The 14,898-nt window shown below is 35.4% G+C and overlaps 1 protein-coding gene across 1 annotated transcript in view; it reads left to right on the top strand.

The window, feature by feature from the left end:
- Positions 1-14,898, top strand: part of UCHL3 (ubiquitin C-terminal hydrolase L3) — a 44,832-nt gene that overhangs the window by 15,012 nt on the left and 14,922 nt on the right. Inside the window, 3 exon segments of the mRNA XM_074859496.1 lie at positions 644-800; positions 1,173-1,258; positions 2,351-2,398. Of these exon segments, the coding sequence (XP_074715597.1) occupies positions 644-800; positions 1,173-1,258; positions 2,351-2,398 (291 nt within the window).

Raw genomic sequence — 14,898 nt, 5'->3', positions numbered from 1 at the left:
CACAAAACCAACATACTGTTGCACAGTATAACAGATTTTAGTCAATTATGATTTTTACAAAACAAGTCCTTTAGATTGTTTAAACTAAATTATTTCTTTTATTACAGAAAATAAACATTAACTTCATGAATATGGCCTTTGAAGGGCCTGTTTTGAAGCTGTCAGCACTATATAAATCTTACTTTATATTCCTGGAAAAAATGAAATATGAAAATGAAACTTGTAAGAATGCTTCATGCTGATTAAACACCTGAAGTATTATGGTTTGCTTGATAGTGTTTTGAGACTTCTGTCCTTAAAAGCTTTTTGTTGGATTTAAGAGAAACGATGACAGATGCTCAGATCAAGGAAATATTTTGAAAATTTTGAAATTATGTTAGATAACACAAATTTCAAAATTATGTTTCAAGTGTGACTGGTCTTTTTGGCTAGTGACAAGGCATTTTAAGAAACAATATAGAGCTCTTCACTTGAGTAAGTTTACATATACTTGTCAGACCACATATGTTAAGCATTTCAAATTACAAGTTGAGTTTTGTTTTTTATTAGTTAGCTGCTGCTTTTTTAAAAATTCATTTTTGCTAGGATAATGTAGCCAGTATCTATCTGTACTATTTGTGAGTGTCTGTAACTTTCCTTCTAGTATGAAACCTTCAGAACAGAAGAAGAAGAGAGAATAAAAGCAAAGGGACAAGATGTCAAGTCATCCGTGTATTTCATGAAGCAGACCATTAACAATGCTTGTGGAACAATTGGTCTAATTCATGCTATTGCAAACAACAGAGATAAAATGAACTTTGGTAAGTTTTTTTGTTAGGGTGGGTTTTTGTTGGCTTTTTCCTTCTTTCCTTAAGTGTGGGGAGGCATGGAGGGAAGGATATGTTTGTACTATTTTCTCTAAATATAACCATTCATAAAGGACGATCTCTATTCAAAGAGCTTTTCTACCTATAATTATAAAAACACTACTTCATAGCAATCCATGAACTAAAGCACATGAAATGTTGCAAACTTCAGCAGGTGGCAATTCCTCCTGCAATCAGCCTTCAGTGTCTTAAAGATATGATGTAATAATATCTTTAAACCTTTCATTGGATATAAGCACTCTATAAGCTTTAGATGAAGTTGGAGTTAAAGCATGACTCTAATTATGTCTTTTTTATTTTTTTAAGAAACTAATTCTTCACTGAAAAAGTTCCTAGAAGATTCATTATCTATGACTCCTGAAGAGAGGGCCAAATATCTAGAAACTTACGAAGTTAGTATGATGTGGTTTTTACTTTTATTTAAAATGATATGAGAATTACTTGCATGAGTAGGTACTGTCCTTAGGACTTGATCCAGAGAAGCACTTAAATAATTCGATTTTATATGTGAGCTTGTGATCAGACAGTTGCTACAAAGAAAACCTTGCTTTGGTAGTTGGTAGTTTAAAGTATTTCTGCCTGCCCATAGCTCACTCAGCAGAATGGATCTTGTCAATGTTCTTCATCCATATTAATTCACTGTCTTAGTTTAAAATTACTTTGAAGAGGATGAGAAATGTGTGCGTAACCTTTTTGGTGGGTTCAGGATCCAGTTTAATGGTCAACTTAAACTGTTCTGGGGCTATTGCTGAAATGATGGTCCTTCTGCCTCCTTTCATTTGTGCATTCTAGTCATCTCTCTTTGGCTCTAGCTGTTTGGCGCACACAAAGAGCTGATTTGGCTGAAATATAATCTCCTTTCCCCACCACCCCAACCAATTAGATGAGCTAGCTGATAGTGTGGTTAGCCAGATCGTTAGCGCTGTCTGACAGGATGCAGCAGAAACATCTGGCCAGTGGTGGAAGGGGAGAATGGTGGTGTTGCTCCTGATGGTAATGACAGTCCCCCCTCAAAATTAAAACCTTGATGATTTCCAAGTCTGAGTTCAATTTAAATTTACTGTGAAGCCCTCAGGAATAAGGGCGTTAACACGTGGCTGAGGGAAGTAGTAACAAACAGAAACATTAGAGGTTAGATGACATTTTCTGTAGAAATGTTGGACACAAGATGTCTGATCTAAAGTATTTTGTGTGCTCGAGAAGTGATACATAACAAAAACACTTGCCTGTAGTGTTTTCTGTGTGTAAAAATGCCATTACAAACTGTTAGGTATTTGATTTGAATTGACTGTGATGAAACAGAAATATTGGTCTTCCGAGATCTTTGGAAGTGGAGATTATTTGTTTATTTTTATTTACTTATTACAAACACTGAACAAAAATAGTTACATCTATGGTATTTGATAAAACGAAGAGCATACAGTGATTCTTAAAACACTGAAGTCTCTCATTTAAAGTCTGATTGAAATATGTTTTAATTTTAGGCTATTCGTGTCACTCATGAATCCAGTGCCCATGAAGGTCAGACTGAGGTATTCATTTTTAAAAAAAATCTTTGTTAATAACTACTTTGAGTTGAATATAACTGAAATGAAAACAATCTATATTAAAGGTTTACAGTGAAACGGAGATTATTGCTTGGTTTGCAGTGTTGTGTCATTAGTCAAAAATCAGGGCACAAAATCAAGTGGCATTGTTGGAGGGGGAAACCAGACTTGAAGCTTGTTTGTGGGGTTTTGCTTTGGGGCTGTTTGGTTTTTTTGTTTGTTTGTTTTGGTTTAGATTTTTTTAAGATTTTATATAACATGAATGATCTTTTCAAGCTTCATTTCAGAGTAAACCAGCCAGTAATAATATTTTTAATGAAAATTGAGGTTAGTAGCTGAGACTGTAAGATCCATAGTAATCATACAAGTGGAACAAACGTTTTATGAGAGTCTGAAAAGTTTTACTGCAAGAAAAGAAATGATACCATACTAGGTTTGCCATTGTGTATTTGCTGTTTGTGTACAAATACTAATTCAGATAAATAGATGTATTTATAAGCTTTTATCCCCCAACAGATTGGGTGATATTTAAAAAACCCCACCCAATCCCCAAACCAACAAAAAACTTTAAACATAAACTTAACATTCAGCATTTTTCTACATCAGTCATACTATGGCAGTTTTTTCCATCTTTCCAGTTCAGATTTCAGTATCTGTTCCACAAAAAGAAAATTGATTAGATCGTTGCTAGCACTGCTTTGTTTGACAAAGAGAGGAACCCTCCTTTGTTTGGCTGTGACTTCAGTGACTCATCTGCTTGCTTTTTTTTTTTTAAGTACCATAGCTGAGGTTTTCTTCTTATGGCTTGTATAGTGTCTTCTAAACAATGCAGGAGAAAGCAAAGGAGTCCTTTCTGCTCCCCCTTTTCCCACCATCTGGAAATGAAAATTAAGATAATTGTTTTAACTATTTCTATTATAGATAGTCATCTTCCTTTGTGATATTTTCTTTTAAAAAAACCCCCTACTATTTCTTCTTGTCTCTTTCTCTAAATTAACCAAGGTTCTATATTTCAAGAAGAAACATCATAACAAATTCATATTTTCTTCGTTTTCTATGTGAGAGATTCCAAAAAATCTGGTCTGTTTTCTTAACAAATGAGTCCTTTTCTGGATATTCTTGGCAAGCTCAGTAAGAGAGAGACTGTGAAGATTATTCCCACAAGTTGCTGAAGAGTGAATCTTTTCCTAAGATCCTTGTGAAAGAGAAAAACTTCTTCAGGTGTTTTGATGTACTGTGACAGTCATCCAGGGAATGGTTTGTCTATGGTTTCTTCTGGCAGAAATTATGGAATGACAGGGAAAGAAAATGCAAGGGCTATACAGTTCTTAAGAGTCTTTGTAAAGATTCAGGAAGCATCTCAGTGGTGATGAAATCTCCTAATATGAGACAGTTAACTTCTTGAACGTTTACACATTTATTTGTTTCCTGATCAAGATAACCACAGTAGAAAAGATTAATAATTGTGTGGAAAGAAGAAGACTTTTTTTCAGAATAAAAATTTACAAGATTGTCTTAGCAACCATTTCTAAACACAAATATTGAATAGGTAGTTTCCTTGCCAAATATTTATTATTCCATTTTGCATAACCGAATCTGGAAGTAATTCAATACGGATATTCCTTAGACTGGTAAAATAACTTTTTCTTGTCCTTCTGTTTCCAAAGTTGAAATAGTACAATGTCTGAATACATGTCCTAGGACCATTTTTCAGAATAGTCCTGATCTGTCAACCAAGGAGGGAAGAAATAAAAAAGTTATTTTACTGGAACATCTAATTGCCTGAAGATCCTGTCCTACCATAGTGTTGTTAAATTGGCAGCAAAGCCTCCCTTTTCATCTGTACAGAGGAATTGCTTTACTTTAAAGTACAATTCTTTTTAAGCAAAACAAAATCTGACAGGTGAATATGCTGAGAAGTGTAACTGAGGGTTGGAGTGAGTTAATCTCCTAGTCTTTTTCCTTCCAATGGTACGTTTTGAATGTTGCTGTATACCTCTTCATGTAGTGGTGGAGGTACTGATGAACAGCATGCACTTGAAGATGCTGAAGTTAGCATATGCAGGTCATACAAGGATGTTGACTTGTCCTGCAGGGTAAGTTGATAATTTCCAGCACCTTTGGAGCAAGAGAGAAGAGAATACCATTCCTCCTGTGTATCCATTATTGTTACAGTTACTTTCCTGAGAACTTAAAGTTCCTTTCAGAGCACTGGAAAGGAACTGTTTGCCTGCCTTTGACTCTGTTGGGTTTTTTGTTCTTTCCCCACCTTCTCCCGCCCCAAACAGCAAGGGCATTTTGCGTAGAAACCTTTCCTTTGAATGAAGTGGCTTATGTAGTTGCTTAATGATAGTTGGTGCTGTAGTTTTGCAAGTGAAAGTCCTTTCCAGGTGTCCTACAAAATTAAAGATTGAAAAAACATGCAGTCCTGCTCTTTTAGGATGATTAACTCGGCTTGTGTGCTTTCTAAGGTTAGCCTGCTCTGTGGGTAGTTCTGTGCCTTATCTAAATATTGCATACTACTGTCTACTCCTTCTGAAAATGTTGCTTAAGCTCAACTGTGTTAGAGAGAATTAACTTCCAAAAGTGAGATGTATGGCCTTGCTGATTTGGTTAAAAAACTGTGTACTTGCTCTCAAGATGCCGTTCTTTCCCTCCCTATGCAAAACACACTACCACACCATAGATCAATATTATGGGATAAAAGTAAAATTTTCTGAAATCTTGACATGTGGAAGGTTTAAAAATAGCAAGGAATACAGACAGGTTGTTCTCTGAGGTTTTTTCTACTGGGCTCTGATTTCTCAGATCTTTGAGGATTCAGCCTTTAAGCTTCTAAGTAAAGCCTTTATTTGTTGATTGCTCCTTGACAGTCTTGCTAAGCCATCTCAACGGTTACTTGATTTTTACAATATGCGAGTGGATTTTCTGCTTTTGTTTCTGTTCTGTGTATGTGCATATTTCAAACCTTGAAATAAAGCAAGTCTATCTACAAAGTTAGTATTAATAGAGTAAAGCAATGCTATCTTTCTGGTATCTGTGTATTTCATCTGTTCATCTTGTCCAGTGGGTAGGATTTGTTTCTGGTTTAGAATAATCTGTATTCCAATTATTTTTATTTTAATTTCTTACGTTTTTAGGAAAAGCTGTATTTGAAAAAAAAATTAGTGGACTGGCAGATTCTACATTCCAGTTAGTGGTTGTATCATTAATGTGTGATCTCCATAGATTAAGCATTAAGATGAATTGCTAAGAAAATGGATTGAAGCTGAGAGCTATAGAGTGTTGTGGTGTTGTGCCTTGATGGGTGATTTAACAGGCTTTCCAAGTTTGAAGGCCATGATTAATTTGCCTACTTCCAAAAGAAAAAAAAAAAAAAAAAAAGGCTGTGTTCCTAGCCGTTTTATATAATTCTTGGTATTGCATTTAAAACTTTTATAGGCCATCTATAGACTAGATTAGAACTGAGTATTTTGGGAAGGTTTTTTATGTTAAAATATGTGAGGTTTTTAATTAAGTTTACTGAATTTTTATTAAACAGCTTCAATATTTTCTTAAAAATAGAGAATTTTTTTTGTTCTTTTGGAGATTAGATTTTAAGAACAGTTAACCAGTTTTGATTTTGCTAATTCATTTCAGGTTTGCAGATTAAAAGGACTGTAAATTTGGGCTTATCTTTCAGGTCAGGTTTCGGACCAGGTATGGTCCAAGTTCTGTGTTAAGACTCATGGATTCTGTGGCTCCATGGCTCACTTTTTTGCTACAGTAAAACAAATAATTAGATAAAGCACTTCTGTGGGTATATGTGTAAAAAATGTAGGTCTGTTTAAAACTACTTTAATAGCAAGCAGTAAGATCTGTGAATAGATGTGAAAAGAAGTGTGGTGTTGGTTTCAGGGGTTTCAAGGGTGGTTTGATTCTGGTCCCATGTTCCAGTACGATAATGAGAGCAATTAATGTAAGACTCTTGTAACAGTCTTTCTGTTAAACTTTATGCTGCTGATGCTTACCCCTTCTCAAGTGACAGGTATTTCATATCCAAAGCTGCCAAAAAAAGATCTATGTCTTTATGATAAAGCTTCATGGATCTAGTTTGCTCTCCTTTCTGTGTGATAGCTCCTGAAAGGCAGCTACTGCTGAGACTAGAATACTTGCCAGCTACTGAAGATCCTCTTTATTCTTTCACAAGTTTTCTGCTGAGCTTATACTTTTGTTTATAATATCTAGGATGTCTGAAGATGTGGAAAATATAACCTGCTTCTTTGCAGAAACTGCACACACTTTTAAGCTGGTCTTTATATTGTGGCTTCATACTGAGCAGTGTTTGAGTTTTTCTGTTTGTTTTGCATTTGGTTTTTCTTTTTCTTTTTGTTCTTCCCGTGCCTCCTTCAGCAGTTCATAACTGCTGAAACCCTCTACTACCATACATCTTAACATTTCTGATACCCTCTTATAAGAAAACCAAATAAAAAAATCACCAAAAACCCCCAAACCCTGTAATCCTTCAAAAATATTAGAGACAATACAGTTTTTGGATGCTAAAGCATCCACATTAGCTGTCTAATCCACAGTGATCAGTAATGAAGAAATTACAGCAAAATCTGGGGGAGGAAAGGTAGAAATTAATAGTACTGATCAGGGTTAGGTTCATATATAACTTATTTGTATTACTATCTTGAGTTGCTTTCTTTCAAAATGATATTAACTATTTTCAGGTAACAGATCAGAAAATCTGAGGGGAGAATTTTTTTTGAAAACAGGAAAACATGTCTTTACATGAGAGACTTCCAGATCTAGAGTCTTTTGCATAGCAAATAGCCGTTTTGAATTTGGAGTTGGGGAAGAAACTTAAACTTTGTATCCTACCTACTCATTTTCATTAATAATAAAAAGTTACTGTATAGTTTTCTGAGAGAGTAGGAAAGGGGGCATACTTGTTATAGAAATAAACGAGTAGAAGTTGTTTAACTCAATGAAACAATGATATGCTGTGATAGTTTGAGTGAAGTTATTCCAGGTAGAAAATATTATCTGTACTTGAAATAAATGACCTTTTTAAAATGTGTATATAATAATGTGAGTAGTAAGATACTTTTGTTCTGCTCTTGTATTACTGACATCCCTATCCACTACTTTGCAACTATACTTCATTATAGCTCAAGTCTACAGTAAGGAAAATGGCAAACTGTATCATATAAAGGGCTTTTAAAAAGATTAATTGGCCTTTAGTCAAGGAATTAGATCTAGAGAATAATCTGTATTCAATTTCTGCATTTCTAAAGGCTTTGACATGCTTAACTCTTGTTCAGATACTCTTCTGGTAATAGTATCTGAAGTTTTAACCAGCTCTGTTTGTCTGTGTTGAAATAACTCTCGATTGTCAGATTACCTACAATATTTTCTGTCTTCCATCAGCTTCCCAAACAGCTTCCTGAAACAGCTCATCCTATAGCCTTGTAGGAGCTAATGCTGGCATAGAGGTGTTAGAAGCACACTCCTGGGAAGAGAGGAGAAGGCTTAACAGACTAGACGTAGATCAGCTTTTGCTGCTGTGGACAGCAAATACTCAAATAGTTGTGGTGTGAAGTAATTGGCAGGCTGTTTGTGCAACATCAAGGTATCACTAACTGCTGACACAGGGCTTTCCATATCACTTTTTGTTATAAAGTTCAAATGATAGAGTGAACTTTTTATTATGTCTTGCAGTACTTGTGGCATATGGAACCACTTTTGTGTTTGAGACTGAAATTTTTTTGGACGGGGAAGTTTTAGCATGGTTTATGCAGTACTGCTTAGAACGTGATTTGTGGTCTTTGGGAAGTTTACTTCTTTAAATGTTATTACAGCATAGCTCAAAATAATGTTTCAATCAAGCAAAGAAATACAAGTGAAATGGCCACTTGAAATACCTGCATTAGATATTGGTTAGAGAATAGTAAGAGCTTTTGATTTTGCTCATGGCCTGAATTCTTAGGAGAAAATGAGGAGCTCTCAAATTCCTGTTTTTTTCCCCTCTTCTTTAGAGGCAGTTGAGAATGTCCAACTAAATGAAGTTTAACCTAGTGTTTCAGTTACTAGTTATTATGGAAGAAGAAAACAACTGGAATATAAACTATATCAGCTATTTCGGGGAGCACAGAAAATACTGCTTTGGTTCTGTAACGCCTTCTGTTTGTTTGGGTTTTTTTTAGTACGCTATTTACCAACTGACAGCTTTGGCTACTAGAACTATATGTTGGGCTAAATGAGGCTCAGAATTGAGCAGACTGAGGTGCTGCATCTGAGCTGCCACTTCAAATAAAACCAACATTCTTTCACCTCATTAGACCTCTATCAAAAATATTGATGGTGGGAAACTTAGCCTTTGAAAATGAAAACTGGTGTTTGACTCTCAGTATAAAATTCACAAGTGAGAACTCGTCTCAGATGTTCACAAAAAACCCTGAAATACTTGTGCACATCAGTACGTTTACTTAGATATACTGTTTGTTCACAAGCATGATCAGGAATATTTTTAACATGGATTGAAGTTGGCAGCCATGAAAAAAGCTACCACAGCTTGATTTCTTCCTTAACTCAAACCATAACTGCGAACTGTACTCTGTAAACTTGTTTAGTGTGCCTTGAGAACTATAATCTTGCTTGGAATGCACTAAGTTAGACTTTGATCACAGTAACAGTCGTTAACATTGGCAAGAACTAAGTAGAATCAATGCACTCTGTTCTCAACTGCTATAAAACTTGAACTTTCAAAGATCTCTGGTTCCCTGGGGCATTACAATTTATTGTTAGAGAAGAAACATAAAGGAGCTTCCCTTTCGCTCCTGCCAAGAACATATGGTGGGATTTTTTTCTTAAATAGCCCATATTCCTCAGTGTTTCTTCTGAATAATCCATAGTCTTGTAAAGAAACACTTGCATCTCAGGAGAATATAAAATCAACTATATAACTGTTTCCAAGATGATTTTTGTTTAGCTTAGCATTACAGAACAAGCATGTAATGTCTCCTGTAAACGTGCTGAAGTTGCCTAGAAAAATTAGCTATAGCTTTTTCTTCTTTACAGCCTATGCAGTTAAGTGTAAAAATGAGCTTACTAGAATCATGTTAAATGTTTTGAAATTATACTTGGTTAGTCTTTGACTCATTGCATTGCCCTGTTACTTAACGTGTCAGTGTTTCAGAGACATGCATCAATCTGATTTCTATACTTTCTATACTGAGCAAATAACTAGTAAGGTATTAATACAGTATTGCTCTGAATTGTTATTCCAGGTCTTATGCTTAACTCTAAAATCTGTATGAGGGAACTCTGATTCCTAGGATGAAACATAACTATAGAGGATATTCGCACCCATAAAGCAGCCCATGAAGTTAACTAACAAGTATATAAGAAATAAATAAATAACGAGTGAAAGTAACAAAATGTTTCTACAGTTTTACATCTACCATCTCTACCAACCAACTGCCATAAGTTTGTTTCTTTTGTTTTCTTTTTTTGCATCTCTCTAATCCATAACGCTTCCAGTGCTGTTCTTGCACTATCTGTGTAAGAGACAGTAAGCAGCAGGCTCTAGCCATGTGTTTGCTCACTGACATTTTAGTAGGCTGATCATGACAGGTGATGCTTGAGTTCACACTCAACATCTTTCCCTCAGGCAGAAGAGAAACTGATTTGGCGCTCTTTTTTTTTTTTTCTTTCTTTGTCCAACCAATAATTTGTGGGGAAAAAAATTGTAAGAACTTACTGTCCTTAAGACTGCCGACATTTTACCAATATGGCTGAAGCTAGACAGTGGGCTAAACCTACTCAGAGAATTGATGTTGCATCAACCAACTTTGTTCAAGGAAGCACTCTAAAAATACGGTAATTGGGTGTGCAGCAATGCTGTTCAATTTATTTAAGAAAAAACTTGTGGAGGAAAAACTGTTTGAAAAAATCTAGGTAATTTAGGTTTTGCAGAGCTCCCTAACCTTTGGAATTTTCTTTTTTGTAATTCCACTAATTTTTGATCACAGAAGTCACCATTGTGATAATCTAGCTTGACTTTTGCCTAACATAGGCCATAGAACTTAAATTTAGGTCTTCAGAGAGAGATAAATTATCAGTAATTTTGGAAAGATTTTTTTTGGGTGCTCTGATCTCACTATTTTTCTTGTCTTTAAGCTCTGTCTTTACCCATATGTCTAGCAAAGTAATACTCTCGGGATACTGTCCATTCTTAATCATGGATTAAACTGACATGGAGAACATGGTACAGATTTTCTTTTTACCAACTGTAGGAACACTAATTAAACTTACTGGTTCAGAAGTTGATTAGCTGGAGGATGTAGCCCAATTCAGTTTAAAAGCTGTAGTCTCAGTTTCAATACATATTAATGCTGTTGACAAAACAAGTAGGTCTGAGGAGTGGGGTTTGTGAACCTTAACTTCCTAAGAATTTGCATGTTGTGCAGGCTTTTGTTGCATGTAAGCAAGTTCTAGTTAGGAACAAGGCTTTTCTTGCAGTTGAAATATTCATAATGTCTCTCATTTGTGTGAATTCTGTGATGTGCTGTTGGAGATGAGCTCATGAAGCAGCTTCTGCCTCTGTGGAATACTTCCTTTGTTAGGCTCCTCTTCCCTGTCTGGCTCCTTATCTTCTTACAAAATAAACTTTTTGACATTGACAGGACTTAATATCTCTCAAGATTTCACCACCACCACCAAAAGAGGCTTGAAATGCTGTCAAAAGATTAAAAACACTTGTGAAGGAAGGAGGACTTTTTCAGACAGTGTGATGCATGTATTTAATTTGCATGTAAAAAACCTCCTAAGGATAATGACTTCTAAGGAAGAAAAACGCTATTGCACCTTGAACTGTACTACAGACCCTTGAAAACATTGTGTTTAACGCAATAATGAGCAATTACTTAAGCAAAACAAAAAAAGCCTCAGAAGGTGGTGGGAAAAAATGATAGCTATTAAGTATGTCCTCTATGAATATAATCTTAAAGCTATTATAACTCTAATATTGCCTATTTGGCTGGAAAAGTTTCATTTTTTTATTGTCACTTCAACCTTCCTCCATCTCTACTACAGGGCTTACTGTATGGAAACTGTATAACGAGACCACAAACACTTAGCTTGTTGGGAGGAGTTATTGCATGCTCATGGACTGACTCAACTGAGCAGATGCAGAACATGTGGCAGGGCCTCTGATCCCAGGGTTGTGCACATGAAGCAAAGACCAGGACTAAAAGTATTGTATCTCCTTCTGTTTCCCAAGTTTCCAGTGATGTTGGTATGTAGTTAAAGCTCATGTGATCTCTGTCCCAGTGCAACTAGCATTTCTTTCTACACAGTGACACAACCTCAAAATGGAGGAAAGAAAGCCCCAGTCCCAGCATAGTTTGTCTGCTGATAGACATGGAAGCTTCTATAGAGGAAGGTGGCATGCACGGGCTTGAAACTTCCAGTGAGAGGATGCCCTGAACTTGAGCTTCCAGATAGATGAATTTTTGTAACTGCTAGCAAGTTAATCAGTAATAAATATTATTTCTTAGAAAGAAAAGTCGTGCAATACCAGATGCTGCTTTGTTCTGTCAGGTCTTCAGTGCATTAGTTGTGGACTGAGATACTTTGCTGAATTGAGTTCCCCAAACAAGGTGAGCAGACAGATCCCTGTTTCTACAGGTTTGGACACGAGCCAAGTCATGAGCTACTCAGCACTATCAAACTTCTGCACTTTTAGGTATGTGCAAAAGCACAGCTCTTGGTGCCTGGCGAACTTTATAGGTGTTCCCTTTAGATCTTAGATTTAAATGGCTTTGGGCTTTAATGACAGCTATATATAGGAATGAGTTTTGGATTGGGGCAGATGATAATAGCTTGAATGTTTTTTTGGACCTATTCCATGAAGCTTTTAACTTGTTTATAATGTATTTTTTGTATTACAAACCATAAACAATGCGCTTACTGGTTTATATGACAATAACATTCAATTCTATTTCAGGGCTTTTGTTTTACCACTTCAGATATTTGACCTACTACAATTTTCAGCACAGAAATATGCTCCTGTGATCTTTCCATCTTGTGAAGTCAGTCTAATGCTCTCTTCTCTGCAGTTTCTAGCTGTTAGTAAGTCTTGTTTGAATAGAATGTCTCAAGTTATGATTCATCTTCCACATTTTAAATTAAATGTGAAATGTATGACTTTGTATCCTTTATTTGGAGATGTGTATTTAACATTAGTTTCATATAAATATTGACATGTAATTCAATTTTTTTTAATACTCAGTTGAAAGCAACTTCAGTTGACACAGCTAAATTTGTGCTTATTATTAAAGCAATGCATGGAATTTTATGGCTATTGCAGCCTTGTTAATTAGACATAATCGCGTATTAACTTTGCTTTTCCAGAATTCCTATGTACTGTTGAAATTTCACTCTTACAAATGCAAAAGTATATTTTCAGTGGGGAGGAAGTTTCTCTTTGTCTTGGTTGATCTCACTAGGGGACCCACTAGTACAGGAAATAAAGGATAAAAAGATTCAATGAATGGAATTTAAAATGAGGATAAATACTGACTTAGAAATATTAAAATATTAGTTGCTTTAAACTGCATTATAAGTTCAGTTTTGCGAACTTTAAAGTCTTTTCGGTCTCATTGCATTCAGGCAAGGGGCGTTTTTAATATATTCTGTATTACTTTAGCAATATTAGCCAGAAAACAAAGAAATAAGTGCAATCATTAAGAATGGTAAAAGTGAAGAATTGTGGTAAAAATGGTAACAAAAGTAAAAAAGGCTTTATAAAAAAAATCCTTCAATATTCTGGTCATCTCTGTACTGTTAAACAAATCTTAAATTTGGTATTGTTCAAAGTCTTATTAATGGTTTCATAGTAATTACACTAGGAGTGCTGAAAGATAGGGTTTTTTTCAGAGCAAAAGTATACAGTTTAACAGCTTCCAGTCAATGACATGCATTAAAGCCAGAGTAAATGCCTACTCTAAACAAGTTTTTCAGTTTCATTTTTTAACTATTTCCAAGTAAGCAGTTGCTATATTGCAGATTCTAGGAAGACTAACAGTCTTACCTGTTTTGATAACAGCAGCTTACAAAATTGTAAAACATAATGTAGCGTGTTTTGCTGTTTATCGTGAACTGTCTCGTCAGCAAAGGTCTTAAATTTCTGCCCCACAGCAGGTTCTCATCTTACAGGTTCCTCCCTGCATAGGGAGGTCTGTGGACTGTGAGGACTTCTAGGAGCAGTGTTTTATCAGTCATCTTCTGGAATTTGCTTAGGCAAGCTGAGAATAAATTGTTTTTAAAGCCATCTGATATGTTATCTAAATTTAAAATGTCTCATTTTAAATATGTTCAAGTCAAGAATTTGAAAAAAACAATCAGTAGTACAGATAAACTATAATAGCCATTAAACTCTTGTAAGCCTTTCTGACTTGTAGAAGTATTGTCATTGCTAAATTCCTCTGTCTTCGTATAGTTACATTTTTGGACTAGAGGTTTTCTGGTTTCATCTTCTTTTATGTGGAGCTGCTGAGATTTAGGGGTGGATCAGAATGATTGAAAATGAGAAGCTAACTGAAAAAAACCTAACTGTGACAAACCTGTGGAAAACTATTCTCTGGACAGGTTATGAGACTTGATAACACTTCATGCTTATATCTGAGCTCTACAGTTTCTACTGTACTTGATTCTTACTCTTCATGAAGAATTCCTATCCCTGTCTGTCTTCTTTAAGGTCAGCAATATGGGAGCAGAAAGAACCAATTCATTGTTCCACTCTTGATAAGAAAAGGAAAAAAAAAGAAAATTGAATAGGAAAGAAGATGAATTGCTTCAAAAATAATACAAAGAAAGAAAATGGTTTTGACTGGCACTTATGCATTGATTAAAAAGTGAAAATAATTTTTTTCAGAGAAGCTATCTAATGCTCAGTTTTTGAAGACTACTAGAATCATCCAATTGAATACATAATATGGGACATACCTTAAGGAACTGCGGTTTCTATTTTGCTTGCATAACTTTAATGGATTCACAAGCAGCTAGGAGGTTTCAGTGTAGATAAGTGGGGTATCATTGATGAGTAAGTTTGTTTGCTAGTGGGGCTCTGCAGGGATTGGTTCTAAGACCTATACTGTTAAACAACATCTATCAGTGACATGAAAACACATCCCCAAATCTACAGGCAGTGTAAAAAGATCAAGAGAGAGTAAAGCACAAGACATCAACATAGGACAATCTGGGTTGCCCTTTAGGTTAGCTTCAAACAAAGGAGTGTTTTTCTGAGGCCAAATAAAAACTGTAATTAGCACAAAAGATAAAGTTTATTTCTGACAAAAGGTGAAGGGTTCTCTGAAAGACTGAAGATGACACTGGGGATTTTTATATATGCTGAGAGGAGAAGGTATTGGTAGATGAAAAGCTGAAGGTGAGCCCCTGGTTTGACGTCATGGTCAGATGAACTAATGTAATCCATT

This window comes from Strix uralensis, chromosome 2, assembly GCF_047716275.1.
Source record: "Strix uralensis isolate ZFMK-TIS-50842 chromosome 2, bStrUra1, whole genome shotgun sequence".
In the NCBI taxonomy this organism is placed as follows: Eukaryota; Metazoa; Chordata; class Aves; order Strigiformes; family Strigidae; genus Strix; species Strix uralensis.
The sequence above is the reverse complement of the archived record's forward strand: the minus strand, read 5'-3'. Positions and strand labels throughout refer to the sequence as shown.